Genomic DNA, 27,794 nt, shown 5'->3' with positions numbered 1-27,794 from the left:
CATTCCTGAACCTCCCCATGCAGGATCTGATTTTATCCCTCTACTTTCATAATATATTGTGGATATCTCTCACGCCTTCGAAATACAGTTTTCGAATGATTTGCTGAAGGGTAGTAGGTCTGATTGGAGCACAGTAATAGGAGAGACAAAGGAGGGAACTAGTACATTTCGTAGAATGAAACCCATTGTGAAGGGAATACAAACTGCCAATAATATCAGATATACAAATATATTTATAAAAATTGTAGGTTATAAAATTAAATGTCTTAGTCACTGGTTGCCGATATGTTGATGAAAAGATCATTCCTATCCTACCTTTGTTCAAATGATTTACATGTATTATGCAAATAAATAGAACTAGCAAAAGAATGCCTACACTGCATGGGGCCTACAACACCCTCCCCTGCACCCCAGGATTGGCCTGCCTATCCACTTCATTTGCATTACGTGATTTAATAACTAGAAGGCCCCGCCTCTCTGATGCTTTCACCTCTCGCGAATAGACGCGTGAGTCGGGACTCTTCCCTCGTTACGTAAGCCCCGCCCCCCGGCAGCCAATCCCTTCCGCCCCGTTGGCTCCATCTCCTTTGCTGAAAGCGCTGCCAGTCTTCCATCGTTTCGTTCCACTCTCGGCGTCCCTACGTTTCTCCGCTCTGATCTTTCCACGAACGCACGACGCACGCTCCGCCCCTTCCCCCACCCGCATTCGTCGTGGAAATCCTGCGCCGTAACCGCCCGGCGGACGGTCACTGCATTCCCGCCCCTCTACGCGTCTTAACGGCCGACGCCGGGGGCGCGTCTCTTTAGCCAACCGGCATCCGAGCGCCTGAAAGTCCCTCCTCTTTATGCAAATAACATATGCCTGATCTGCACACCCTGCCTTTTTTTTTTTCAAATAAGGACAGCCCTCGAAGTAAAGAGGGATAGGGTAGAAGGTGCCCCGCCCTTTATGCAAATAAGTGGGCGTGCCACACGCTGAGGAAGGCTGGAGGGAGGGGGTGCTCCCGGGGGCGGCGGTTGCCCGGATGGGCCGTTAGTCGGAGCCTAGCCGCGGAGTGAGCGAGGGAGACGGGAGGAGCCGAACCCGGCGCCATCCGCCGCCATCCGCCCCCGCCCCACCGCCATCCCACCTCGGGGACCCCGTAGGCCCCGGTCCCGGACCCCCGCGCACCCGGCCAGGTGAGTCTGGGAAGCCGAGTGCTAACGCCCTTTTCCGGCGCGGGAGCGGTGGTAGCGGCGGCGGCGGCGGCGGCGGTGGCGGGCCGGCGGCGGGGGGGTGGGGAGGAGAAGCTGCCATTAGCCGCCGCCATTTTGTCCTCCTGCTGCCGGGGCCTGCCTGCCCCTCCCCCTCTGATACCCCAGCTTGGTACCCGGACCTCCAACCCCTCACACAGAGTCTATGGCCTGCCCTTAACCACCCACCTTCCTGGCTTCATGGGGTGACCCCCTCTTCTGGGCCCTGAGCTCCCCACCCTCAGCTGCGCTCTTGGCCTCTTCACCCCAATCTGTGGGTCCCCTTCCCCGCCGCCACTTTGGGGTGGGCCGCGCCCGCGGATCCTCGGAGAGTCTCCTTTCCTCCATATTGGGCCACCCTCCCATCCACCCAGTACTTGGGTTCCCCTTTCTTGACGCCCCTCTTCGCGTCGAGTCACTCCCATCCTGGAACCCTGCTTTTATTCTACATCTTTGCTTTTTATGTTCCTCAGTCTTTCTGTGCTTTTTTGTTTTTCCTGTTTCGTTTCTGTCTCACCTCCCCTCCTTTTTTCCTTGGGTGTCTTGACATTGCCCTCTTACTTTGCTCTGTATCTTTTCTTTACCATTTCTGGTTAACTGTATTATTTTCCACGTCCTTTCATGTTGACCCTTTTTTATTAGTGTTGCTCCGCTATTTGTCTATCCCCTTTTCCTTCATGTATTTATTTTTCAAAGATTGGAGTCTTTAAACACCTATAGGGCAAACCCCGCTCCTTTATCTTACCTGTCTAAAACTTTTCCCTGGTTTTTATCCCGATTTTACTCAGCTTTTTATTGCGGGTCTGCCTGGATTTCCCACCACCTCCCATTTCTTTCCTGTACGCCATTCCTTCCTATAAATGAATGCCTGGTCACTCAGGAGCCCACTGACGATGCAGAGTTTGGCCTGCTTGGGGAGGAAGGGATATTGGGAAAAGAAATGACTGCGGATGAACATTCTTACTGAGAGGAGGAAAATGAAGTTCATCTGGCTTTGGCCCCATGGTTACAGAGTGTGCTGGAGGTGGCTCCATAATGTTTTGTATTTCTCACATCTGCATAGGGTAAGCAGAGCCCAGCAGTGTTTTCATCTGGAGACCAGATTTTTTTTCCAGGAGCTGGGATGAGGGCAAATTTAGGGAAAAAAATAGGTGAATATTCCAAATACTAGGGGTTTTGTAGCTTGGGGGTATGTAGAGCCCCAATTCCATGAGGAATTATCTGGCACCAGCCCCCAGTCTGGCTGAACAAGCTCATAAAATCGTTAAACTCCCGGCATACCTTCGTGTAAACCTCCCCAGATGGGAGTGAGGCTGCTGGGAAAGGAACCTGGGGCACAGTTAGGGAGCTGGTGTCTAATAAGTCAGGGATTTAAAGCTCTGTTCCTTGCAGGATGGAGCTGTATGCTTCTTTCTGGTTGTTTCTAGGACTGGGACTTGCTGTGTTTTATCCTATGTCTCTGGAATGCTTTTTGTGGAGGGAGTTTGTTAGGATAATGAAGAAGTGACTACCTGTATAATAGACTGGCACAAAAGAAGTGTGTATCTACTACCAGAAGGATACTAGATTTTTTATTTAGATTCCCTTGGCAAGAGGTGTCTGGGGGAAAGAGGGACCATGGCATTTGGGCTCTGTGGGAGTTGCTTAAAGAGGTGGGAAGTATGAACAGGCTAGAGAAAAAGACATCAGAGGGCCAAGTATCTGGGCCCCTAGTGAAAATGCAAACGAGCATCTAGGTTTCTCTTGGAGTCAGTAAAGGGAGCAGAGACTGAAACACTTGGTGTTTGGCCCACAGGCTCCGGCACGTTTTGGGGGAGGTGCCTGCAGGACCCAACGTACTCAATGAGCTTCCAGCGCAATGTCCGATCGCTCGGGGCCGACTGCCAAGGGGAAGGATGGAAAGAAGTATTCCTCGCTCAACCTGTTTGATACGTATAAGGGCAAGTCCTTAGAGATCCAGAAACCCGCTGGTGAGGGTCCTGCCAAGATGTTCCTAATTCCTAGAGGCTGGGCATGAATGGGGCATACATTCTAAAGCTCTTTGAAGGGAAATGGTCATAGCCAAGTATTAAAAGACTAGAGGAACCATAGATACTTCCCAGCTTTATCTTGGGTCCCATAGGGAACATTGGGCTTTGGATGAACACCGGTGACCCTCCTACAAAGGCGTGTCTATTGTTCCCTGTCTTTGGACACGTAAGAACTGGAGGCAAAGAAATGTGGACTTGGGAGAATTCTGGGGCCAGCTTGCTTCCTGCAGGCTCAAGATGAACCATCCAACAAAGAAGCATCAACTGTAATGCATCTTATTGTTTACAGTGGAATTTTAGAGGTTGCTGAGGGCAAAAGGAAGGAATGGTTTCTTTAAAAAAGTTTGTTAATAAGACATTAAGGTGGTACAAATGGGGCCGAGGGTAGGAAACTGTCTGATTGTCCATGTGGGGCGTTCTTCACCCTCCTATCTTTTCTCCAGTTGCCCCTCGCCATGGCCTGCAGAGTCTTGGGAAAGTTGCCATTGCCCGGCGTATGCCACCCCCAGCCAACCTTCCAAGCCTGAAAGCCGAGAACAAAGGCAATGACCCCAACGTCTCACTAGTGCCGAAAGACGGAACAGGATGGGCAAGCAAACAGGAGCAGTCCGACCCCAAGAGGTAGACAGAGGTCTGGGGCACCTAGAGTAATGACTGTCTTAACTTTAACTTTAGGAGTGGGTTGGTCTAGCCCAGCCACATAAGATCCAGAGACCGAGGGAAGCCTCTTGGTTATTCCAGGGCTCTTTAGTTAGAGGACTAAGGAATGACACTTTTACCTTTCTGTGAGGTGGAAGGAAGGGATCAACAAAGAGATGACAGCCTACATGGGGTGACTAAATTATAGTATTTTGTTGCAAGTACTTGTAAATAGTAACAGATGGGCTTGGGTTTACTTCCTGTCCTCCATCAGTTGGACAAGTAGTGGAGGCATCTCAGGTCCTGGATAACCTTTCCATCCTACCATTTCCTTAGTTCCGATGCCTCAACCGCTCAGCCGCCGGAATCGCAGCCACTGCCGGCTTCACAGACGCCTGCCTCCAACCAGCAGAAACGACCCCCAGCAGCCCCCGAGGTGTGTGAAGAACTAGGTGGTATTGAATAGCTGGGGGTAAGAATGGTTTGTAGTTCCAGCGCTCACATCACCGTTTATTATTTCTCTGCTTCCCCAGAACACTCCTTCGGTTCCAAGCGGGGTAAAGTCCTGGGCACAAGCCAGCGTCACCCATGGAGCACATGGAGATGGTGAGTGCAGGGCTGCTTGGGGAGCTTGTTCTGTGCCCTGTGGTAGGTAGGAGCCCTGCATTATACCTTTAGCAAAGTGTTCTTTGGTTCTCTTGCTAAATTTTGGGCCCCATATTAGGTTTCACGGGCCACATGAGCAAGTTCATTTCTGTCTTACGGGAGGTCGAGGGGGTGTCCCAGAACTGACCTTGTTTATTGGGGAATGGGTACACAGTGTGTAGGGGGTGAGTTTTAAAGCAGGAAATTGATGATCTGGTACTATCAGAGCCTTTGAGTTTTGTGGTACGTTTTCAGTAAATATGTTTTTTGGGGTTTTGGGGTATTTTTTGGTCTGCTACTCTGAACCAACAGGTGGAAGGGCATCAAGCCTACTGTCACGATTCTCTCGAGAGGAATTTCCGACCCTGCAGGCGGCTGGCGACCAGGACAAGGCTGCCAAGGAAAGGGAGTCTGCCGAACAGTCGTCTGGGCCCGGACCAAGCCTCCGCCCCCAAAGTGAGTGGTTAACATTTGTGAGTTGGGTGAGTGAGTGGTTGGTTATATTTTGTACAGAACAGTACCTTACTCCATCTCAGAGCTAAGTTCTGGCGTATTCACCTTTTTCTCCATCATTTTTAGCTATCTTCCTTCTTTGCTTTTTCCAAAATACAGATTCTACAACTTGGAGGGACGGAGGTGGGCGTGGCCCTGATGAGCTGGAGGGCCCAGACTCCAAACTTCATCACAGCCATGATCCCCGGGGGGCGCTACAGCCTTCGGGCCCACCCCAGTTCCCTCCCTACCGCGGAATGATGCCGCCCTTTGTGAGTTTGCCTATCTTGTTTTGGAGTGGTTGCACTTGAAACTAGAGAGTTACCAACTAGGAGTGAGCCTTTGGAGGGGACAGAAAGAAAGCCGGGACCTATGACAGAGGGAAGGATGATAGGTTTAGGGAGCTGGTTGCATATTTATTCCTCTAAGCATTTGCTCTTGGGCCATTTTGCAGATGTATCCCCCGTATCTCCCATTTCCTCCGCCCTATGGACCCCAGGGGCCTTACCGATACCCTACTCCTGATGGGCCCAGGTGAGTAATCCAGGTGTGGGTTTCTGGTTGGGGCAAGGGAAGCCTCTTAGGGAGATGGTCTTCCGGCCCAGAGGCGGAGTCTTGTATGTGGTTCTACAGCATGCCATCTTCGACATTCTGTCTCCCATTTGTCTTTTCACACGCAGCCGTTTCCCCCGTGTGGCAGGCCCTCGAGGTTCAGGGCCGCCGATGCGCCTTGTAGAGCCTGTAGGTCGGCCTTCGATTCTTAAAGAGGATAACCTCAAAGAGTTTGACCAGTTGGACCAGGAGAATGATGATGGTTGGGCAGGTCAGTGCATATGAAGGATGAAGTCTTTTGATCTCAAAAGTCAAAATCTGATGAATAAATAGGGGATTGTGTGGGAGAAAGGAGACGCTGAAGGGTAGGGGAAACAGATGGCAGAAAGCCAAGATCTGGTAAAGAACTGAGAGGTGTGGGAATGCCAGGACTCTCAGTGTGGCTTCATGCAGAGAGGGATTGGTGTTGGGAGCGCATTTATACTCCATAATACCCGACCCTGTCCTTTGTTCCAGAAGTTAGCTGAGGTTGGAGAGCAGAATACTTGGGATATCACTTTTTCCTTCTTCCCATAGGGGCCCACGAAGAGGTCGACTACACTGAAAAGCTCAAGTTCAGCGATGAGGAAGACGGGCGAGATTCTGATGAGGAGGGAGCTGAGGGCCAGTGAGTTGGGGGCTCAGTTTCTCTCACAGTAATATCCTCTTAAAGGAGCTGGTTTTCAGTTGATTTTAATTCCACTGTTGGTCTGCTCACAGCAAGGAGTCCCAATCAGCTGCTGGTGAGGAACGGCCCCCTGAAGCAGATGGCAAAAAGGGCAACTCCCCCGGCAGCGAACCGCCCCCTCCTAAGACGGCCTGGGCAGAGACCTCTCGGCCTCCAGAGACAGAGCCGGGGCCTCCTGCCCCAAAGCCTCCCCCACCCCCACCTCACCGGGGCCCCGCCGGGAACTGGGGCCCCCCTGGGGACTACCCAGTGAGTGTCTACAATGAGGGGTTGAGAAGGGTTAGTTGTGGGAGATGAGTGTCAGCTGAGAAGTTAAAGCACTAGTGATAGAGGAAGCTGGGGGGAGGGTCAAGAAGGGGCTCCAGGAAGTGTAAAGCAGTGGAGCAGCTCTGAAAAGCATCCAGAGCATCTCTGAGACCTCTTTTGGTGTTACGGGAACCTGGGTTAAAAGAAATGGGATGCTGGTGAGGAAGAACAAGGAGCCCTGGGTGTTCGGGTCTCTGAAAGAAGAGAGGAAATCAGATTAGGATGAGTTTGTCCCTACCCAAAGAGGCCACCAACCCAAGGCCGGTGCCTGCCCCCACAGCTAGAGACAGTTGGTCAGTCTGTGGAGAAGATAATAAATCTGACGACTGACACCTCTGGCCCTGCCGGGTCTGCCCATTGACAGGATCGGGGGGGCCCTCCCTGCAAGCCCCCAGCACCCGAAGACGAGGATGAGGCCTGGCGGCAGCGGCGAAAACAATCTTCATCTGAGATCTCCCTGGCTGTGGAGCGGGCCCGGCGCCGACGAGAGGAGGAAGAGCGTCGCATGCAAGAGGAGCGCCGGGCAGCCTGCGCAGAAAAGCTCAAGCGACTTGATGAGAAGTTTGGGGCACCTGACAAGCGGCTCAAAGCAGAGCCTGCTGTCCCACCTGCTGCCCCTCCTGCCCCAGCTCCGCCACCTGCAGTCCCTAAAGAACTCTCTGCACCTCCAGCTCCTCCACCAGCCCCAGCCCCAGCCCCAACACCAGAAAAAGAATTGGAAGAGCCAACACCATCCGCTCCTGCCCAGTCGGCCCCCGCTTCAGGTGTGGCTCCAGCTCCCACGCTGGTGAGTGGTGGCGGCAGTACCAGTAGCACCAGCAGTGGCAGCTTCGAAGTCAGCCCAGGTACGGAAATGAGGATAGGGTACTCTAGGTGTCCCTTTTTTTTTTTTTCCTCCGTTGGGGCTGAGGGCACAAGGTGGTAAGGTTGGGAGGAAATGAAGCAGAAGGCATGGTTTCGGTTTATCAGACGATCAGTGGTGGAAGAAAAAAAGGGTTCCTTTGTTCGTATGGATATCTGAGTTGGGGGAGGTTTTACTATCTGAGTTCCTGGTGAGCAGTGACCTCTTTCTTTCGTGGTTTCCTGGGTAGTACATGCCACCATCGTTGGCTCTTCTTTAGAGAGGGTGTTTGTTGGAGGTAAGAGCGGAGTTAGTGGGCTGTTGGTCACAGGTCTCGGGGGACTAGATCACCCTGATGATTATCTTTTTGTCAATGCAGTGGAACCCCAACTGCCCTCAAAAGAGGGTTCTGAACAACCAGAAGAAGTTCCCTCTCCTGCCACGACCCCAGCCCCAAAGGTGGAATCCAAGGGTGATGGGGTTGGTCCCACCCGGCAGCCCCCCAGCCAGGGCTTGGGCTACCCCAAATACCAGAAGTCGTTGCCACCTCGTTTCCAGCGGCAGCAGCAGGTGAGAGCCTTCTTTTTTTTTCTCATAAGAGTGGTTTCCTTTTCCTGGCTTTCTCTTGTACCCAGTTCAGAAGGTGCCTTCCAGGTCTTACCACTGCCGTCTCTGGTACATCACCCTGGTGTCCATCTAGTCCTAGTATCTGTCATGTCTGTGTATTAACTTTGTTTATGGGCTTATTTCCTTTCCTGTTGGGGGTGAGGCAGGGGCTTTGATGCCTCTCTCGTCCCCTCTGCTGTCCTTCACCAGGAGCAGCTTTTGAAGCAGCAGCAACAGCAGCAGTGGCAGCAGCATCAACAGGGTTCCGCCCCACCTGCTCCAGTCCCGCCATCACCACCACAGCCTGTGACCATGGGGGCTGTGCCAGCTCCACAGGCTCCGCCACCGCCCCCCAAGGCCCTATACCCAGGTGCTCTGGGCCGTCCCCCACCCATGCCCCCGATGAACTTTGATCCCCGCTGGATGATGATACCTCCTTACGTGGACCCCCGGCTCCTCCAGGGCCGGCCCCCTCTGGACTTCTATCCTCCTGGTGTGCATCCCTCTGGTAAGAGCCCTTGAGGGAGTGGGTAGAGGGCACTGCAGTCCTGGGAAGCAGATGTCCGCATTTTGCTGTGCGGATGAAGGGTCATGGGTGAAGAACGGTGGGTATGTGTTTTAGTGTTGCTCAGAATGCTCTTTGTTTCAGGAATGGCTTTGGGGGAGAAACAATGGGTTTCCATTGGCCTGGATTTATTTGGGGGGAATTCATCAATTCATTCATAGGGAAGCTGAGTGAAAAAGATAACTCCTTCAAGAGAGTGTCAGGGTCAAGCCTGCCTGTAATAAGAGATGGAGGAGTTGATGTCAGCGTGACTGACAGAAGTAGATTGGGGAGATGTTGCTTGAGCTGGATGTCCTGTCACATAGAAGAGGGTTAGCTTTCTCATCCCTCTTGTTTTCTTAGGCTTAGTTCCCCGGGAGCGCTCAGACAGTGGGGGTTCAAGCTCAGAACCGTTTGAGCGCCATGCACCTCCCCTCTTGCGGGAGCGGGGCACTCCACCAGTGGATCCAAAGTTGGCCTGGGTAGGAGATGTCTTCACCACCACACCCAATGATCCCCGCCCGCTTACCTCCCCACTGCACCAGGCTGCCGATGAGGATGACAAGGGGATGCGGTGAGTCTGTGTAGTGGAAGTGGGTGCATTTGCCAGTGAAAGGACTTGGGTTAGGAGAAAAGGTTCTTTGGATTAGTGGTGAGGTGACAGGAATAAATGTGAGAGGAGTGTCAGTGGGGTAATAGAATGTTCTTTTTCTCCACCAGGTTTTGCTTTTCCTCATTCTAAGTTACTTAATTTCTACTTTCTGTGTCCGTTTTTAGGAGTGAGACTCCTCCAGTACCTCCCCCACCACCCTATTTGGCCAGTTACCCAGGCTTTCCTGAGAATGGAGCCACTGGGCCCCCAATCCCTCGCTTCCCTCTGGATGAACCAGCTCCCCCAGGGCCCCGTCCACTCCCCTGGCCCCCAGGCAATGATGAAGCCACTAAGGTACAAGCTCTGCCACCCAAGAAGGAAACCCCCAAGGAGGAGGCTCCACAGCTGACGGGGCCAGATGCCGGCCGAAAGCCTACCCGCCAAGGCCCCCCTCCACCTCGCAGAGAGAGCCGCACTGAGACCCGCTGGGGCCCTCGCCCAGGCAGCAGTCGTCGTGGGATCCCTCCAGAGGAACCAGGGGCCCCTCCCCGCCGGGCTGGGCCTATAAAGAAACCCCTACCACCTACAAAAGCTGAAGAGCTGCCTTCCAAGCCACTGGAGCAAGGCGATGAAAGCCCCAAGGTTCCAAAGCCAGACCTCCTCAAGGCTGCAAAGGGGAAGATAGGGGTCCCCAAGGAGACCCCGCCCAGTGGGAATCTTTCCCCTGCCCCAAGGCTTCGAAGGGATTACTCCTATGAAAGAGTGGGTCCTGCCTCTTGCCGGGGCCGGGGCCGAGGCGAATATTTTGCCAGAGGGAGGGGTTTTCGGGGGACCTATGGGGGCCGGGGACGGGGAGCCCGCAGCCGAGAGTTCCGTAGTTACCGAGAGTTCCGGGGAGACGATGGGCGTGGAGGTGGAGCAGGGGGACCAAACCATCCCCCTGCTCCCCGAGGCCGCACTGCCAGTGAAACAAGAAGCGAGGGTTCAGAGTACGAAGAAATCCCCAAGCGGCGTCGGCAGCGGGGCTCAGAAACGGGCAGTGAGACCCACGAGAGCGATCTGGCTCCCTCAGACAAGGAGGCTCCCCCGCCCAAGGAGGGAGTGCTCACCCAAGTCCCTCTTGCTCCTCCACCATCCGGAGCCCCTCCTTCACCTGCCCCAGCCCGCTTTTCCACTGCCCGAGGGGGGCGTGTCTTCACTCCCAGAGGGGTGCCATCCCGCCGGGGGCGAGGGGGCGGGAGGCCCCCTCCACCCATTTGTCCAGGCTGGAGCCCTCCCACCAAGTCCCTGGCTCCCAAGAAGCCTCCAACAGCTGCATTGCCACCAAGTAAGGAGCCTTTGAAAGAGAAGCTGATCCCAGGGCCTCTGTCCCCCGTGGCCCGGGGAGGCAGCAGTGGAGGCAGCAACATGGGCATGGGTGTGGAAGATGGTGAGCGGCCCCGACGGAGGCGGCATGGGAGGGCTCAGCAGCAGGACAAACCGCCTCGGTTCCGGAGGTTGAAACAGGAACGGGAGAACGCTGCCAGAGGGGCTGAGGGCAAGCCCTCTTCCCTAGCCCTGCCAGCCCCCACCTCTGGAGCAGAGGAGACACTCACGACAGTATCCGTGCCCCCACCCCCGCGCCGGGCAGCTGCCAAGTCTCCTGATCTGTCAAACCAGAACTCCGATCAAGCCAACGAGGAATGGGAAACTGCATCAGAGAGTAGCGACTTTGCCAGTGAGCGCCGGGGGGACAAGGAGGCTCCCCCACCTGCACTGCTGGCCCCCAAAGCTGTGGGAACTCCTGGGGGTGGTGGAGGTGGAACTGGACCAGGCCTCTCAGCCATGTCCCGTGGAGATCTGAGCCAGAGAGCCAAGGATTTGAGCAAGCGGAGCTTCTCGAGTCAGCGGCCCGGCATGGAAAGGCAGAATCGGCGCCCGGGCCCAGGCAGCAAGGCTGGCAGTGGTGGCAGCAGCAGTGGCGGAGGTGGTGGGGGACCTGGAGGGAGGACCGGCCCAGGGCGAGGGGACAAGAGGAGCTGGCCCTCTCCCAAGAACCGGAGGTGGGTAGGGACGGGCTTTGGAGTTTATTTCTAAGGTTAAACCGTTGGGGAGGGAAGAAGACCTGAAGGAAAGGGAAGTTGGGTGCCACGGAGTTTGAGGTCTAAGAGCATGGGCTGCTAGGCCTTGAACAGTCCTGTCTAGGGAACGTAACTGGAAGGTGATTGCTGATCAAGTTGAGCATGCATGTATTTGTTTCTTAATTTTGCATGCATATAGAAATTCGTTAGACGTCCTCAGAGACACCTAAATTTTAATGGGGAAGAGGGAGAGGTTGGAAGTTTGGACTGGTAGGGAAAATGTTAATAATTCTGGGAATATTGGAGCTGATGCTCTGTTTTCTTCAGCCGACCTCCTGAGGAGCGGCCCCCAGGGCTTCCTTTACCTCCCCCTCCACCCAGCAGTTCTGCTGTCTTCCGCCTGGACCAAGTTATCCACAGCAACCCTGCTGGCATCCAACAGGCTCTGGCCCAACTCAGCAGCCGCCAAGGGAGTGCAGCTGCACCAGGGGGGCACCCAAGGCCCAAGCCTGGGCCTCCCCAAACCCCTCAAGGCCCCTCCCCTCGGCCCCCAACCCGATACGACCCTCAGAGAGCCACCACCACCAACAGTGTCAGTTCAGGTAAGCTGGAGTGGCTGTGGGTGGGAACATCTCCATCCCCAGAGGTCAGGAGGCAGGGAGGAAGTCTGGCCTGGGGGCTCTGATCCTGGGTGTCTGCACTGAGCCAGGGCAGAAGGATTGGGAGGTGGCTGATGGGAAAAGCAAAGGTCAGGGGTAGAGCAGATGCTGATGGATTTTCCCTTTTCCCTAGACCCCCACTTCGAGGAGCCAGGGCTGATGGTGAGAGGGGTGAATGGGACTCCCCGGGACTCTGCTGGGGTTAATTCCTTCCCCACAAAACGGCGGGAGCGGCCTTCCAGAAAACCAGAGCTGCTGCAGGAGGTGAGAGATTTGGAGCTTGACGTTGTGCTTAATTGCTCTTACTCCTGAAGGCTCTTGTTACCTTTTTTCATTTCCCTATTCTCATTATGTCCTTATTCCAAATTCTCAGTATTAATCACTGGTTGTCATCTTTTTTGCCCCATACTCGTCCAGCCTCTTCCAGTTCCCTGTTCCCAGTTTATTAATGTTTTGTCTCTGGCCTTTCTCACTTTTAGGAATCTTTGCCGCCTTCTCATAGCTCTGGATTCTTAGGCCCAAAGCCTGAGAGCCCAGGCCCTCAGGGAGAGTGCAGAGACGCAGGTACAGAGGCCCTGACCCCTCACATCTGGAACCATTTACATACTGGTGAGTAAGCCTGAGGAGGGGTGGGAAAGGCTATGTCAGAGGGCTGAGAGGGCAGGGCGGTCTCAGGACAGTGTCTCACCTCTGGCGGTTTTCCCCCTGGTGATTTTCCCAGCCGCTAGCCGGAAGAGTTACCGGCCTGGCTCCATGGAGCCCTGGATGGAACCCCTGAGCCCTTTTGAGGATGTGGCTGGAACTGAGGTTCGTCTGGGCTGGGATTCTTCCCCATCTGTTCTGTGTTGTCTGGGGCTAACCCTGTAGTTCTGTGTTTCAGTTTGTGTGTTTGTAAACATCAGTGAGGTATTGGGGTGTTTCCTGCTGTGACTTAACTGTTTCTCTACTCCTTTCAGATGAGTCAGTCTGACAGTGGGGTGGACCTGAGTGGGGACTCTCAGGTGTCATCAGGTCCCTGCAGCCAGCGAAGTTCCCCTGATGGAGGACTCAAGGGGACAGCAGAGGGGCCTCCCAAGCGGCCTGGAGGTCCCTCACCCCTGAATGCTGTTCCTGGTGAGGGTACCCCTGGCTCTGAACCCTCTGAACCTCCTAGGAGACGGCCACCTGCTCCCCATGATGGTGACAGAAAGGTAAAAGATCAAGAAAAGAGGAATGTTTCTGAGACTTTGACCTTGGCCATACACTTGTCTCTTTCCCTGTGCTTGTGTGTTGTGGCCATTCCTTCATTTGGGCTTCCTTTTACTTCCCCAACCCAGGAGCTGCCCCGGGAGCAGCCTCTGCCCCCTGGCCCCATTGGCACTGAACGATTGCAGCGGACAGACCGAGGCCCAGAGCCTGGCTCCCTCCGGCCATCCCAGCGACCTGGCCCCCCAGTCCAGTTTGGCACCAGTGACAAGGTATAGCATGGGCAGGATCAGAGTATCTCGGGATGGGTGGAGAGAAGGGAAGGACTGGAGGTGGGATGTGGACAGTACACAACTTGAGTCACGGGACGGTCTCCCCTTGTCACTGCCATAGGACTCGGACCTGCGTCTAGTGGTTGGAGACAGTTTAAAAGCAGAGAAAGAACTAACCGCCTCAGTCAGTGAGGTGAGTAGGAGGATTTGGTGGAAAGACCTTCAGTTTCTGGAGAAAATAGCTGGGTATGACCTGGATGTCTGGGAAGCTGATACTGTTCCTAATCAGGTTTCTTTACAGGCCATTCCCATATCCCGAGACTGGGAGCTGCTCCCCAGTTCTGCCTCAGCTGAGCCACAATCGAAGAACGTGAGTTCTGGGCACTGTGGCCCAGAGCCCAGCTCCTCAGGCCAGCGCTTGTACCCTGAGGTCTTCTACAGCAGCCCTGGGCCTCCCAGTTCACAAGTAGGTCCTGTTTCCTGTCCCATGACCCCCTTCTGCCTGCTGTCCCTCACAGCCCAGCCTTTTCAATTTGTGTAGTTATAAACCATCATTATTTGTGATTTCGTTTTTCTCCTTGCTTTTACCGTAGTAGGTGGGGCGGGCAATCTTTTCTTGACCAGAAAAACTGGAGCTATTCCAGCCTTGCCCTCCCGCAGGTCTCAGGGGGAGCCATAGATTCTCAGTTACATCCCAACAACGGAGGCTTCCGCCCTGGGACACCCTCCCTTCACCCTTACAGGTAAGACTAGATGCCTTTGGATCTCAGAAGGGAGGAGGGAACAGTGTTTCCGTGGGAGGGAAAGGGAAGACCTGTTTCAGAGATACCAAAAGCTGGTAGACTTAGCTTAGAACAAATAAATAAAATGATTCTGGTTTCCTGACTCCTCCCCTGCACCTGGAATTTTTTAATTTATTAGTTAATTAATTCGTTTGTTTGTCTTCCCTCTCCAGATCACAGCCCCTGTACCTCCCCCCGGGCCCAGCGCCCCCCTCAGCACTGCTTTCTGGGGTAGCTGTGAAGGGCCAGTTTTTGGATTTCTCCGCACTGCAAGCAACAGAGCTGGGGAAGTTGCCAGCTGGAGGAATCCTGTATCCTCCACCTTCCTTCCTTTACTCTCCAGCTTTCTGCCCCAGCCCGTTGCCCGATCCACCCTTGCTTCAGGTAAGAGGTGGGCAGGTGATGGGCTTCAGGAGTTGAAAGGGAGAGAATGCTTTTGGGAGAGTTGACACCGATCCCTGTGGTCCCTAACAGGTGCGCCAGGATCTGCCATCCCCCTCAGATTTTTATTCTCCTCTGCAACCTGGTGGCCAAAGTGGCTTCCTCCCCTCGGGGGCCCCTGCCCAGCAGGTACCTTTTGTCGTGCTTTTTGCCCTTCATTCTATTTCTGTGACCAGCCTCTGGCTTATTTATTTGACTATATTTCTCCTTTTCTGACATTTTTCCCTTCCATCCCCCCTCCCACCCCTGGCCCATATTTCTTACTGTAGATGCTTCTACCCATGGTGGACTCACAGTTGCCTGTGGTGAACTTTGGCTCCCTGCCACCAGCGCCACCTCCTGCCCCACCACCCCTTTCTCTGTTACCTGTGGGCCCTGCTCTGCAGCCCCCCAGCCTGGCTGTGCGGCCCCCACCTGCTCCTGCTACTCGGGTGCTGCCTTCACCTGCCAGACCTTTCCCCCCTAGCTTGGGGCGAGCAGAGGTAAGGTACAGGAAGCGAGGGGCTAGGGATCTCATAAGAGCTAGGGGTAGGGGTTCAGAATCTGAAGAGGAACTGGGTTGAGAGGCAGGAGGCTCATGAATTTTTTTCCTTCAGCTGCACCCAGTGGAACTAAAGCCGTTCCAGGATTATCGGAAACTGAGCAGCAACCTTGGGGGACCTGGGTCGTCTCGTACTCCCCCAGCTGGAAGGCAAGAAGAGGGAGTGGGGATGCAGATTGCCCATCCTTAAGGGCTTGCTTTCTTAGGGGAGCAGGGAGCAGGTGTCATGTTTGCCTTAAACACCCTTCTTCCTGTAGGTCTTTCTCTGGCCTGAATTCCCGTATCAAGGCCCCGCCTTCTACCTACAGCGGAGTCTTCCGCACCCAGCGCATCGACCTCTACCAGCAGGTGAAGGGAGAGATCCCTGTGCCCCCAAGTCAAAATTCAAGAGTTACCTACCGCTTAAGTTCCTGTCTTTCCATCCTTTGCTTCCCGGTATGACTTACCCTTGCTTGTGTACTGTTCCCTAGGCCTCCCCACCAGATGCCCTGCGCTGGATGCCGAAGCCCTGGGAGCGGGCGGGGCCACCTTCTCGAGAGGGGCCTTCCCGGCGGGCAGAGGAGCCTGGGTCCCGAGGAGACAAGGAGCCTGGGTTGCCCCCACCCCGCTGAGGAAGTTCCCCTTGCCCCCTACCCCCCGGGGCTTGTATATAGATTATAAATATATAAGGGGGAAAGGGGTGGGTGGGGAGGGGTTGTGGGGCTGGGGCCTCACTTCCCCTCCACCCCCCTCCCCTGGTCCCCTATCCCTGGGGCCGTTTGTTAAAAAAGAATAATAAAAGGATTAAAAAATTTTTCTGAAATGATTTTGGGGATGGGTTGGTTGTTTGCAGTCTCACGTAGCAGTACAGTGCCTAGGGATCTGTGGAGTGGTTTTAGGAAATTTAACCCCGGTGATCTGTTGTAATAAGTTACCTCAAAATTTGACCACTCAATTACATATTTAGAGTTAAGAGCAAATCCATTTCTGGGCCAGTGTGTGAGGTCTGTTGGCTCCCATGTGTCAAGGGCTTCTGGTACTACAACCCCACTGGATTGTCAGCCAGTGTTTCTGGCTTGTCCTGCAAGACAGCAGAATCATGAGGCTTCTTATGTCCCTGAGTTAAGTGTCCCAAGAGGTCCTGGTGGAAGCTGTGAAGTATATGGCCTGGCCTTAGCACGTCTTCAACCACGTTCTGTTGGTCCAGCACTAAGTTACCAAACAGGGAGGGGTCTGTAGCTGCATCTGAGTAGCAAGGAATTTGCAGCCTTGTGTCATTTTGGTCCCCGCTACAGACTTGAGAGGACATGCCTTTGAAGCTGTCTTGTGGACTCCCAAGTTCAAGCACATGAACCGGAGGCCCATCAAACCTGGGATGAGTGCCACCACTGTCAGACTTCACTAGTCATGCTAAGACTGTATTTCAGGTCTGCAGTTGCCTGGAGATTGAATGTTTTTTTACCAGATAGTTTGAGAGCCCGATGCTAACCTAGAAACAGGTTTTGCCCATTTCTGAACTTTTCATTTACATGTAAGATGCTTGTGTGTGCTTGCTGTCACCAGGCTTCATTTCAGCATTGTGCCACATGAATAGTAAAATGCAGTGCACGGCTGCTTGCCAGGAAGGTTAAAAGCTGTCTTCTATTGCTGGATTCCTAGAGACTAGGAATTTTAAACAAGCTCAAGGAAAACAAAGTAGTTAAGAAAGACAACTTAAGAGACAAAAGAGCCAGGAAAATCTGACTTTTATTTCTTAAATACTGTGAAGGAAGATGGGGGAAATGGTCCCCTGGTGAGGGAGGATCATAGGGCAAAGAGCTAGGGATCATCAGCAAAGGCCCGGTGGGCATTAGGGAAGCGCTGGGGACTGTAGTTGGGGTCTTCCTGCAGTCGCTTTTGTATATCAGCCCGGAGCTAGAGAGAGAGAGCAAGCAGGTTGGAGAGGCACCAGCCAACGCCCTAGGATCCCAGCAAGCACGCAAGGCCATCCCTTAGGAGCTAGCATTTCCCACCAGCCACACTGTGGGGAGCCCGATAATGGCATCACTGAGCCTTCCCGGATGCCACTAGGGAGAATCTCTTTAGAAAACACCAAGTTGTAGCCCCAAACTGACCAGTGAGTCTCTGGAGGGATCAGAGAAGAGGGGCCCTAACCCGACCCCTCCCGCTAGACCATCCCTATTCTGCTTCAAGGTGGGGGCACCTGCTGCCTGTAGCTCTCCTGAACCTCTGGTGCCTCCAGGTCCCGGCTCAGGCTCTCAGGGCTTGTCAGGGGCCGAGCTCCGGCTGCCTTAGCTGCCCGGCTCACGGCCTCTGAGAGAAGCAGCTGGGGGCCCTCACCCTGCATCGTCTGGGGGACAGGGGATCGGGAGGGAAAAGAGGATCAACGTCAGATCCAGTGCCACCGCCCAGCTCACCCTTTCCAGGAGCCAACCACTGAGTTTCTAGGCTAGAGGAGAGAAGGGAACTGGCCCGTGGGTGATTCTGACCGCAGCAATGCCTTCCTAGTTTTATCTGGCTCTGGCCGAGAGCGCACTGCATGCGCTGGACTTGCTCTTCAAAACACGAGGGGCAGGATGAGTCGAGCCATCCAACACTCAGAGCTAGTAAGTCCACGAGAGGAAGCCCACCTTGAGGGAACAGGCCCCAGCCACACGGGGGTCAGGTGGCCGGAGGAGGAGGACAGCACTACTGGCATGCGCTAGTGTGAGGTGTGCCGCCGCCACTGTGAGCAAGTCAAGTTCCAGGAAGGCTTCCTCGTCCACTCAGCAATAGGACAAGAATAGGAAGAATTCCTTCCAGCTCTAACTAGTTTGATTCTGAACACGACAGGGAAACTGGGATAGAGAGAGATCCTCAGCGAAGAGGTAGACCAACCTTACGTCTCTTGGCAGGCATACCACTGAGGTAGGCATCACTCAGGGGGGGTTGCGGCTTCACCTTCCGCTGGCTCTGAATGTCCTGCTGGATAATCGGAACCCACTCCTGGGGAGGGAGAAGATAATGAGGAACTGGCACAACTTCTGCCTGCCCTTGGCCTCCCAGCTCACCTCCTGACACTTACTGGGGGGACTGCAGCTGCCCAAGGCTCTGTCTCAGCTGAAGCTCCATCCTGCTCGTCACGGGAGCCGCCACCCTCAGGAGCAGGAGGTGGCCCTCGGGACATGGCCTCTTCTGCCGTAGTGCCCGGGGCCGGGGAAGCATTCTCCCGCTGCGGTTCAGCAGGAAGATGCAGGCTTCAGCATCCCTAGCCTCCAGCCCTTCCATCTGAAGCCCTCCGCTCCCCATTATCTGGCCCCTTGACCTCTCCCTGTTACCTGAGGCTCAGGGGAAGTTCTTTCTGATCCCTGAACTTCCATTGGCTCCTCAGGAAGGGGCTATGAAATTGGGCAGAGAAGGAGAACATGAAAGGCTCTCTCAGGCTTCTCTGGTTCACTCAAGTCCCCTGACCCCATAGCCCATCAGGGCCCTTACCTGGGGGGGATCACCGACCCTGCGAACGTATCTGAGGATGGCATCAGGGCCCACGGGCATGTGCTCCAGAACCACCTGAAGCCTCAGTCCCATCATAGTGGTCAGCCAGCTCACCAAGGATGGGTTCACCCCACGAGACATGCGACGCTGAGGGCAGAAAGCAGCCTTGGAACACAACATCTTCAACCCACTTTTGAAAGGTATCAAAGAGTAAAGGATGACAGTTCGGAGAAAAAAAACAAAACAAGAACTGCAGGATAGCAGAAAGAATAGAACTCTAAAAAAGTAAAAGGCTAGAAATGGGGGGCTGGGCAGTGCTTACAATTCGGCCATTGATGACTGCAGCCAGTTCCATCTGCTGTCCCCCCAAGCAGTGCAGGTTGAGGGCCAGGCATTCAAACAGGCCCTGGTTACACAGCTCCAACAAACGGGCCCCAAATCCACTGTCTGTGGGCAAGATGCAAGGAGGGGACGCTGGCACCTGGCAGCCCTTGTGCCTCTGACACCCCTGATGTCCACGACCCCGCATGCCTGCCCCTGACCTGTGCAGTGCAGCACATGAGCGGCAATGCTGTTGAACTGCTCTTGGAGAAACTCCAGGTTTGTCCGGATGATGTCCACACCAGGCTGAACCTGCACCAGAGACTGAGAAACGAGACACACAAAGACAGCCCATTTCAGGAACCCTGCAAAACTAGGGATATCAAGGAGGCAGGAGGAACAGCAGCTACCCTGACAACACCTGAGAGACAAGGGGATGGAGAAGGGCTACTCACAAAACTCTCCCGCACATATTCTTCCAGCCCCGTGATCAACGTGTGGGTTGCCGTCTGTGCGAGAAACAGCACAAGTTTAGAGCCAAGCTCCAGACCTCAAGACACTGCCCTCCCATCCACCTCTAGTAAGTCCAGGGCTTGGGCTGGAGCAATGGCTGCTTTAGGGGATAAACAGTCAGAAAAAGGAATGGAAGCTGAGCAAGAGCTAGAGCTCCAGGGCGGAGGGTCTTCATTTACCCGTATGTTACCAGGCGTGGGCTCTTGGCCACCCAAGTAGTGCTGGTGGAAAAAGGATCGCAGCTGGGGCTGAAGCCGCTGCAGTGGCTGGAAATGGCCATGAAGAAGCATCACCACATCCACCATGGAAAAGTTCTGGCACAGAAGAGAGAGCAGGGCCCCAAAGAATCCTGGGAACAGGAGCCGAAGTCAGCAGTGGCCTTTACCACCTGGCCTGCCCACCCACCGCCAGCCTGTCAGCCTCATCCCACCTCAGCCACTCCCCTCGACAGAGGCCGTCGACCTGCCCCTCCCTGGAGAAGGCCAAGGCACCCCCAGCTTGCTCACCGAGGGCCCCATCAGCCCCAGGCTCGAAGATGTTGCTGGATCCACTAAGGCGCTGTATGAAAGCGGCGATACTCTCACTGCTGCCAGCCCGGGCCCCCAGGGAGCCCAGCAGGGAGTTCAGAACACCCTGCACCACGGAGGTAAAAAACTCCGGTGAAAGGCTCTCAAGACCCAGGCCTCCAGGACTCCCTGCGCCACCAGAAGGGGACCCCGGTGGGGGCATGTTCTGCTGCTCGGGGGCCGGGGGTGGGGGCGGGGGTGGTGGAGGGGGCGGAGGCGCCGTCTGTGTTGCCTGGCAGACAGAGGAGGAACACACAACAGAAGACAAGGTGAGAAATGGGAACAAGGCACCAGTAAGGCACACACCAAAAGGAGCCTGGAAGATGGAGAGCTCCGCTCTGGTCTTTTCTCCCGGAAGCAGAACAAGCACGTGTGGTCAGGTGGCAGACGCAGGCGGAGTGCTAGCCCCTCTCCCGCTGAACGGGTTAAGTACGAAAGCAGCCTTCACAGCCCTGTCTTCCTCTTCCAAATGGGGGGCAGGGATCAGAGTCAAGGAAGTCCCAGGGCTCCCTCCCACCTACAGGCCCCCAGAGGCGGGAGCCCAGCAGCAATATCATAGCAACAAGATGCCAGTGCCTAGCTGGGCTCAGGGTAAGCCAAAGAGCAAGCCAGCCACTAACCTGCAGAAAGTCAGTCATGCCCTGCAGAAAGGCGGGGACGCCAGGCATCGCCACAGTGATGGTGGGAGAAGCCATGCCAGGCCCTCCGGCCCCAGGCCCCGCCGGCCCCAGCAGGTTCCCCAGGAGCTGAGAGAACTGCAGGTCGGCCGCAGAGGGCTGAGGGGGTGGAGGCTGGGCAGGCCCCCCAGGAGCAGGGCCGGCTGTGGTAGCGGTGTTGGTGGTGCCGGCACTAGCTGAAGCAGTGGCAGGGGCCGGAGGTGGAGCCATTCCTGGAGTCCCCTGAGCTAGAGAGACCAAAAGAGAAAAGCTAAACTCTAAGGAAAAACAAAGACACCACAGCACTGCTATTCCAGTCTCCCCAGCACAAAAGCAAAGACAAAGGACCTATGCAGAGATCAGGGAAGCACCCATGAGACCAGGAGAGGAGCACCAGCCTCCAGAGCTGTGGCCATCCCTTCACTGGGGGGCGGGGAAGAACAAGGACTCACCCACGAGAACAGGCTGCATCAGAAGCTGCCCCACAAGTCCGCTCACCATCTGGGCCAAGGAGGCATTTGTACCCAGCCCGGCGCCCTGCTGAACAGAGAGAGAGGAGGCTTTCAGTCCTGCCCTATCCATTCCCCACCAGAGGATTCTCTCCCCAGACTCTCCCTCACCAGAACTCCTGCACCCTTACTCACTAGAGTACCCGAGACAGGGGGCCCCCCAGGATGGGAAGGCCGAGCCTGTGGAGGGGTGGGCCGGGCGATCACCACCCGGGTCGGAGCTGTCGGAAAGCCTGGCACCTGCTGTCCTATGGGTGGCAGAGGGGAGAGACCAAAGAGGGCTGAGGGCTGGGCCCTGGCCCGCCAGCCAGCAGCACCCACCACCGTGGACCGTGCCCCACCTCCCAAGCTTCCCCTTCCGGGTCATTACCTGCGGCCGCGGAGGCAACAGCTGCCACCATGGCCTGATGAGTGATCTGGTGGGCGACGGCGTGCATGAACTCAGGGGGCAGGGAGGGCAGCTGGATGAGGGTGGAGCCTGGGGGGCGGGTCTGATGTAACCTTGAACCTGGACCCCCTTCAACCCACCCACTTGGCCCTACCCCTTCTCTACCCAGAGCTCAGCCTGCTCTGATGCCCTTACTCTTACCCAGGGTCTGGCCATGACCAGGGGGTCCTAGGGGGCCAGTGGGAGCACTCGGAACTCCACCGGGCTGTGTGCCAGAATCTGGGCAGGGAGACAGAGAGAGTGGCCCTGAGACAGGCGGGGCCGAGGTCTAACTGTACCCTCCTGAGATCACCATCTTTCAGGCCCCATCCCCTCCACCAGAAAGCCTGCCTTTCCCTCCATCTGGACAGGGAGGAGGCACTCCCTTTACCACGCACACAAATCTGCAAGGACTAGTCCCTCCTCCCCACACGAGCGGACTAAAGCTTCTGCCCCATTCCTCTGCTCCAGCAGCCGGCCGTGGCCTCTCCTGTCCACATCCTCGCTCCCTCACACCTCCGTGCCAACCCATGTCCCGTGTTGCGTACAGCTCTGCTCTACCAACGACCGGCCCTAACTCACCTTGGATGTTCATGTGCATCATGACCACGGGTTCCACGCTCTGGTGGGAAATCCGAATGACCCTTGGGTGGCTGGTGGTCGGTGGGGGAGCTGGCCCTGGCGGGGGAACCCCCTCGGTTGAGGACTCAACAGTGGTAGAAGTGGGAGCCAGGGACGAGGCCTGCCCAGGACCAGTCGGAGCTGCCTCCGCACTGGCAGCTGGGGGGGGCCGAGTCCCATTCCCCGTCATGGTCACAGTGGTTCCCACGTTGATCTAGAGGAGATGGATAAGGCAGGAGTGAGGAAAACAAGAGTCTAACCAAGGGCACCTGAGACAGACTTCTCCAACCTCTCCATTTTCCATCCCTTTGTATTTCCAAAGTCCCTACCCCTGTCACTTCAAGCCTGATAGCTACTCTGGGTCGTTCCACCAATAGCCGTGCATTGTCCATCCCTCCAGTCTCACCCAACCCACCTGAATGGGGATGGCTGCCTGCTGGAGCACCATGGGAGTGGTGTAGTGGGACATGGGCCGGACCACGTGCAGGTGTCGCGGGGGTGCACAGGCCAGATTGCAGCGCAGGTCCGACAGCGCCACGAAGGTGTTGCCCAGCAGCCGCAGGCTCTCCCCCACCAAGTTAATCAAGCGCTGATCCTCTTCACGCCCCTCTTGCTGTTCCCCGGGGCCAAAGCACAAAAGGAAAATGTATTAGGCTGAAATGAACCTCAGTAACAAAAGCAGTAACACCCTTGAAGAACACCATGCTGTCTACACCTTTGTGCACAGCCTGGGAAGATTCTGGGTGGGCCCAGTCTCAGCAAATAATTTCTATTTCACATACATAAAAAAAGTTTCCTAGATGATCAGCACGTCATCACCTACTACTCCTCTTCCTCACTCTACATAAGCTTCCTAACTCCCTCTACATGCGCTTCCTGAGTAACTCGCTCAAAAAACTGAGAAATAAAAACATCAGACATCCCCAAGATTATCACCTTCCCTAAAAGGGAAAAAAGGTCACTTCCTTCCCTGTCAACAAAAAAAACCGTTTTGTTGCAGACAATGTCATTTTTAGGGGGAAAGGGTTATCTGCATTTCAGCCCGTTCCACATGGGACACAATGGGGGTGAGGGGGCAGGTGGTGCTCACGTTGTTGTTGTAGTCCGTGGTGGCAGCAGTGCCCAGAACCTCGTAGTAGCGCTGCAGGAAGGGCTGAAGGCGGCTCTCCAGCCGCTGGAGCTCCTGGAGCACTTCAACATACTCCGCTGGGGAAGGATGGCTGTGGGCGAACCCGAGAGAGCGAGCTAAGGCTTTCCTCGGATCCCCAGCCTCCCAACTGACCTAGACTACGCTGCCCTCTCTCTCCACAGCCTCCCACACCCCTGGCTCAATCACTTCCAGGACCAGCAGAACATCCACCCTATACCTGCACCCACAGTGAGACAAGGAGAAGGAAATAATTGCTTCTGCCTTCCCCACCACATGACCCCCATCCCTATGATGGCAAGGAACAAACTCTGAAGGAAGAAACACCGCCTGTGTGAACTCAGAGAAGAGAGTCTTGATTGGGCTCAGGAACCACCACCTAGATTCCCTTGCCCCAAGGATAGCAGTGCTTCTGGCTCAAATGCCAGCCCCAACCCCACTCAGGTGATCCAGAGCCTCTCTCTGCCCCTCTATGCTAACCCTACAGATAACACTGCCCGGCGGTATCCCCCCTTCTCCCATCGGACCAGACCCTTCCCGGCTCTCATCCTTCACTGAGGACCCCCCACCCCCCTCCCAAAGGGTCCCTTCAGGGTTCTCACTTGGGTGCATTTGTCTCTGGGGCAGGCGTTGGGCCCACAGGAGCTGGGCCAGAAGGGGTGAGTTCTGGGCTCTGGGCTGGGGCACGCTCCTCCACTTCTTCCGCCTCCATGGGCTCCCGAGGAGGCACTTCACTTTCAACTGGTTCTGATGTTTGAGAGCTCAAGGCTCCAGGCTCCGGGGCCACAGTTGGCGTCTGTGGGGGTGGCTGACTGTGCTGTGCTTGGGGTCCCCCTCGACACTGAAGGGGAGAGATTCAGGATATCAAAGGCAGAATGAGACTGCTGCAGTTACTCAGTCAACAGAGAACAAATTGCAGAAGGAGCTCTAACTAGGCTCCCTGAAAGCAGGGCTTTGCACCGGTCTCTTTGACCCTCCAGCAACCAGCACAAAACTTAACAAGACGCATAATAAATAAACTATAATACTTGAGAATTACTAACAGAAAAGAGAAATGATGGTTCCCTAAACCTCCATGAGGAGAATTTAAAAAAAAAATCACATGCTACAGTCACTCACAACACAAACTAATGAAACTGGGACATCTCAGCATCAAATATATTAATTAAAAAACTAAAAAAGCATGAACTATTTTCTGTAATTGGAAAAAGATGCCACAAGAGTTATCTACTAAGTCTGCAACACACTTTCCAAATACCAGGCACCCAAAGGTTTGGCAGGAACAAGATAGCCCAACAAAGATACTTTTTCTGCCCCCAAAGAGTGAAGACTGCAGAGAAGAGACCAGATTAGGCAGGAAGAATCCAGCTGATCTGGCCAGTCACGCCTTCGCTGCCAGGCAGACACAGAACGCTAAGAGAGAATGAAGAGACAGACCAACCCTAGCCAGCCTTGACCACTGACCTCCATCCGGGATAGTAAGGTCTGTATATCCCTGATCATGTGCTGAGCCATCACCAGCCGTACTCGGGGCTCACTCTATACAGTAAGAAAAATAAAATGAGGGTACGTCTGAGATAGAGGCATGAACTCTACCACCCACTGAACCAGGACCCAGCCAGCTCCTCAGCCAGGTCCTCCCCCAACCTTATGGCCTCCTTCTCCCAGATCCCCTTCCCTGACCCTCCCAGGCCCGTGATACCTGAATCGGGGCCTGTTCCATGTTGATGTGAACATCCACAGCAGAGCCGTCACTCTGGGAAAAGGGTAAGGGAAGTTGCTCTGGGAGAAGCCAAATACTAAGGCCCCCACACCTCCAACTCATTCTTTGGAGCCCCACCCTTTTTCTCAAAGACTGAGGCCATATCAGACCTCAGGAACCTGGAAACCCAATCTAAACACCGAGACTCCTATCTCATGAGCTCTCTGCTATTACCACACCAAACCGCCCTTCCCCACAAAAACTGGTCTAAGTGGAACACAAGCTTACAGGAAGGTTGAAGGTTCCAACCATGACATAGCTGTTGGCATTCCGGTCATGAACAGAGGCCCCAGGCCCCCGAGTACCAGGTGGGGGTCCTCCACCATGGGTGGCTGAGGCAGAACCTATCCCAGAAGATGCCCCAGAAGGGAGCTGAGTCTGAGGAGGAGCCCGTTCCACGAGGTGAATAACCTTTCCCCCAACATCTGCAGGAAAAAAAAGATACACACCAAGGCATTATACGATCAGGTAAGCCCAAAGCCTCAGCAGATCCCTCAACCTCTGAACTGCCTTCCCCAAACTCTTACTGTATTCCTGGAGCTTCTTATCATCCTGCAGAACTCGTCCCTGATAAATAAGCCGTTGTTTCTCAGACGGAATGCTGACAGAGGCAGCGATGTGCTCTTTAAACTCCTTTACATTCATCTACAAGGGAAAGACACCAAAAACCATCAGTGAATGTAGGAAAATGGAAAGGACAGAGGGGACAACTGACTTTTGGGAGTGAGGGGTAAAAACCACTCAATCATAACATCACTACCCATTTGTCTTGATTGTGAGGTAATTATTGTGCAAAGCCCCAAACTAAGAAATGTTAACACCTGTCAAAACAGACAATAAACATTAAAAACTTCAGGTTATGTGCCCACAAGAAAATTATGTGGCTGAGAAAGAGAAAAGCTAACTGACATTCCCTTCTCTCCCTGGCTCCCAAAGGAATGTGTGTCTACAGATACCAGTGACCCTCCCCAAACACAAAATGATTCAACTCTGCAATCTCAAAAAGAAATGCAATGACAAGGAAGGGGGGAGCAAAAAAATCAAGTTATGGAAGGAAGACTCAACCGAGCAAAAAGAGAATAAACACTTTCCTAACTGGACAAGTGAGTCTTCAGAAAGTATCAGACTGTTTATATACAACTAATAACAAAAGCCCAAACGGGTTTTTTTTGTATACATTTTAAAAGCTATGGACCAACCCCTCAAGATTTTGTCTCCAAGTATCATAGGAATTAATGGCAAAAACAGCTTTTAATGTCTCTGGCATTAGAATCAAAAGATTCAAATTATGCTACAGATACTAGTAATTCCACTCAACAGTCTGTTAGGGATCTACCTGAGCTATGGGCTCTGATTTCTAGCCTTTAAAAACACAATACAGACCTGACCGATTTTTGTTTTTAAGACTTGAATTTTGGATCTCTGTTTCCCTTCCCAAAGGCAGGAGCTATGTCTGTCCCTTTGGGCTGGGGTTCACTCGCTGATGGCATATAGATTCCTCCTTCCTCCATATTTCCCTCTGTGCTGAGTTCTATCAAGGTGGAAAAAGGCAGAACAAAATCTGCCTCATTCAACAGAAGCCATACCTTCTCACTCAACAAAAAACACCAGAAATTGTCCTGTCTAAGGTATGAACAAAGGAACCAATGAAAGAAGATTCAAGGACCAAAAAATCATGCTCTTCTCTCAGGATAAGAGGCCTGTAAGAGGAAGAGTTAATGGGTGTCTTCCACAAGTGCTGGGGTCTCACCTGGGCCCCCACAATAAAGGTCCGAGTCTGAGAGTCCAAGGTCTTCACCAGCACCTCCAGGCTGTCAGGTTCCTCCATACTAGTAGTGGTACTGGTACTATCACTGGGCTCCATGGCCGACAGCTCCCTAAGGAAGAATAGAGGGAGGGAGGCCTGCTGTCGCCCGAAGCAGATTTTAATACACCCGGAAGCCTCCCCGGTCTGAGTCTCCGCCCTAATACCTAAAGAGTTTCTCCCACACAAGCACACACACTCACACCCGCCCCCATCCCCCTTCTGATTCCGGGGCACGGGGAGAGAAACACAAAGGGCAGGAGACCGACGGCACAGGGAGCTGGAGGACGGGAAGATGGGAGGGGCTCCACGATGCCAATCACAATAAGGGAGGGCCAGTCAGGCTAGAGAGCCGGGAAGGTAGGAAACAGGAGACCAGTGTCATCAACAGTCGCGATACCACAAAGGCCTAAAAGGTCGGCAAACCCTGGGGAGCACACGAGAGCGGGGGATCGCGCCAGAGTCTGCGGAGACAGTGGTTTCGCGCACGCGCGCCACGCCCATCGAACCCCCCTAAGTCACGACAGACCCGAGATGACGGACACTCACGGGGGGCCAGACTGGCTAGCTGCCCCCCTCTTCCGCTTCCCCCGATGTTCCAGCAGAGCGGCGCAACCAACACACACCAAACACACACCAGACACACAGACATACACATACAAACACACACACCCCACCACTACCAACACCACCACCCCGGGCTCCGCCCCCGAGTTCCCCACGGTACCGTCACTTCCGGTCTCCCCCAACTTGCCACCGATGGCCACTTCCGTTTCCCCGATAGTATTTGGGGATCGCTAGGCGGTACTTCCGGCTCCCCCCAGGTCCCCAAGCTTAACTTTTGTGGGGCACGATGAGGAAGTTCACG

The 27,794-nt window shown here is 54.5% G+C and overlaps 2 protein-coding genes and 1 non-coding gene across 31 annotated transcripts; 2 read left to right on the top strand and 1 right to left on the bottom strand.

Annotated features, from left to right (window-relative positions):
• Nucleotides 1-940: 940 nt before the first annotated feature.
• PRRC2A (proline rich coiled-coil 2A) lies at nucleotides 941-15,940 on the top strand. 2 transcript variants are annotated; one of them, XM_004780997.3, is made up of 31 exons: nucleotides 949-1,179; nucleotides 3,029-3,203; nucleotides 3,707-3,884; nucleotides 4,239-4,338; nucleotides 4,436-4,508; nucleotides 4,860-5,003; nucleotides 5,160-5,311; nucleotides 5,494-5,573; nucleotides 5,720-5,862; nucleotides 6,168-6,258; nucleotides 6,351-6,567; nucleotides 6,989-7,469; nucleotides 7,845-8,035; nucleotides 8,282-8,579; nucleotides 8,979-9,189; nucleotides 9,393-11,249; nucleotides 11,595-11,869; nucleotides 12,060-12,190; nucleotides 12,406-12,535; nucleotides 12,648-12,733; nucleotides 12,883-13,116; nucleotides 13,243-13,383; nucleotides 13,505-13,576; nucleotides 13,685-13,849; nucleotides 14,044-14,126; nucleotides 14,339-14,549; nucleotides 14,640-14,735; nucleotides 14,876-15,088; nucleotides 15,203-15,297; nucleotides 15,405-15,495; nucleotides 15,618-15,940. In XM_004780997.3, exons 2-31 carry the CDS (start codon nucleotides 3,092-3,094, stop codon nucleotides 15,756-15,758), a joined length of 6,492 nt encoding a protein of 2,163 aa, XP_004781054.2. In that variant the 5' UTR covers nucleotides 949-1,179; nucleotides 3,029-3,091; the 3' UTR covers nucleotides 15,759-15,940. The 2 variants fall into 2 exon arrangements, with proteins under 2 accessions (XP_044921082.1, XP_004781054.2); XM_045065147.1 differs by lacking the exons at nucleotides 14,044-14,126; nucleotides 14,339-14,549; nucleotides 14,640-14,735; ... (2 more) ...; nucleotides 15,405-15,495; nucleotides 15,618-15,940 and adding an exon at nucleotides 13,977-14,001 and having other exon boundaries at nucleotides 941-1,179.
• On the top strand, nucleotides 3,387-3,518 carry LOC123387593. Its single transcript, XR_006602021.1, has one exon. It is a non-coding gene; the product is annotated as a small nucleolar RNA SNORA38 (small nucleolar RNA).
• Nucleotides 15,941-16,854: 914 nt separating the features above from the next.
• On the bottom strand, nucleotides 16,855-27,793 carry BAG6 (BAG cochaperone 6). 28 transcript variants are annotated; one of them, XM_013050212.2, is made up of 26 exons: nucleotides 27,654-27,793; nucleotides 26,873-26,999; nucleotides 25,650-25,767; nucleotides 25,351-25,547; nucleotides 25,063-25,116; nucleotides 24,825-24,899; nucleotides 23,963-24,201; nucleotides 23,304-23,433; nucleotides 22,629-22,826; nucleotides 22,175-22,427; nucleotides 21,755-21,859; nucleotides 21,536-21,643; nucleotides 21,301-21,413; nucleotides 21,109-21,196; nucleotides 20,621-20,904; nucleotides 19,941-20,232; nucleotides 19,614-19,783; nucleotides 19,377-19,430; nucleotides 19,143-19,245; nucleotides 18,923-19,047; nucleotides 18,601-18,747; nucleotides 18,444-18,503; nucleotides 18,191-18,337; nucleotides 18,004-18,111; nucleotides 17,330-17,476; nucleotides 16,855-17,040 (listed from the first exon to the last, which is right to left on the bottom strand). In XM_013050212.2, exons 2-26 carry the CDS (start codon nucleotides 26,984-26,986, stop codon nucleotides 16,945-16,947), a joined length of 3,525 nt encoding a protein of 1,174 aa, XP_012905666.1. In that variant the 5' UTR covers nucleotides 26,987-26,999; nucleotides 27,654-27,793; the 3' UTR covers nucleotides 16,855-16,944. The 28 variants fall into 28 exon arrangements, with proteins under 28 accessions (XP_012905666.1, XP_012905668.1, XP_012905667.1 ...); XM_013050214.2 differs by lacking the exon at nucleotides 27,654-27,793 and adding an exon at nucleotides 27,456-27,646; XM_013050213.2 differs by lacking the exon at nucleotides 27,654-27,793 and adding an exon at nucleotides 27,476-27,646.
• Nucleotide 27,794: the final 1 nt, after the last annotated feature.

The sequence above is a fragment of the Mustela putorius genome, unplaced genomic scaffold, assembly GCF_011764305.1.
Source record: "Mustela putorius furo isolate JIRA1106 unplaced genomic scaffold, ASM1176430v1.1 tig00003856_pilon_pilon_pilon, whole genome shotgun sequence".
Lineage (NCBI taxonomy): Eukaryota > Metazoa > Chordata > Mammalia > Carnivora > Mustelidae > Mustela > Mustela putorius.
The sequence above is the reverse complement of the archived record's forward strand: the minus strand, read 5'-3'. Positions and strand labels throughout refer to the sequence as shown.

Excerpts from the sequence above, each read along its gene's own strand:
- PRRC2A (XM_004780997.3), top strand. The coding sequence starts at position 3,092 with ATGTCCGATCGCTCGGGGCCGACTGCCAAGGGGAAGGATGGAAAGAAG. Across the intron at positions 5,863-6,167 it reads GAATGATGATGGTTGGGCAG|GGGCCCACGAAGAGGTCGAC; the intron begins GTCAGTGCATAT and ends TTCTTCCCATAG. Across the intron at positions 11,250-11,594 it reads CCCTCTCCCAAGAACCGGAG|CCGACCTCCTGAGGAGCGGC; the intron begins GTGGGTAGGGAC and ends TGTTTTCTTCAG.
- BAG6 (XM_013050212.2), bottom strand. The coding sequence starts at position 26,986 with ATGGAGCCCAGTGATAGTACCAGTACCACTACTAGTATGGAGGAACCT. Across the intron at positions 23,434-23,962 it reads CCAGAGACAAATGCACCCAA|CCATCCTTCCCCAGCGGAGT; the intron begins GTGAGAACCCTG and ends GTTCGCCCACAG. Across the intron at positions 17,041-17,329 it reads AGGAGAGCTACAGGCAGCAG|CTCCGGGCTGATATACAAAA; the intron begins GTGCCCCCACCT and ends CTCTCTCTCTAG.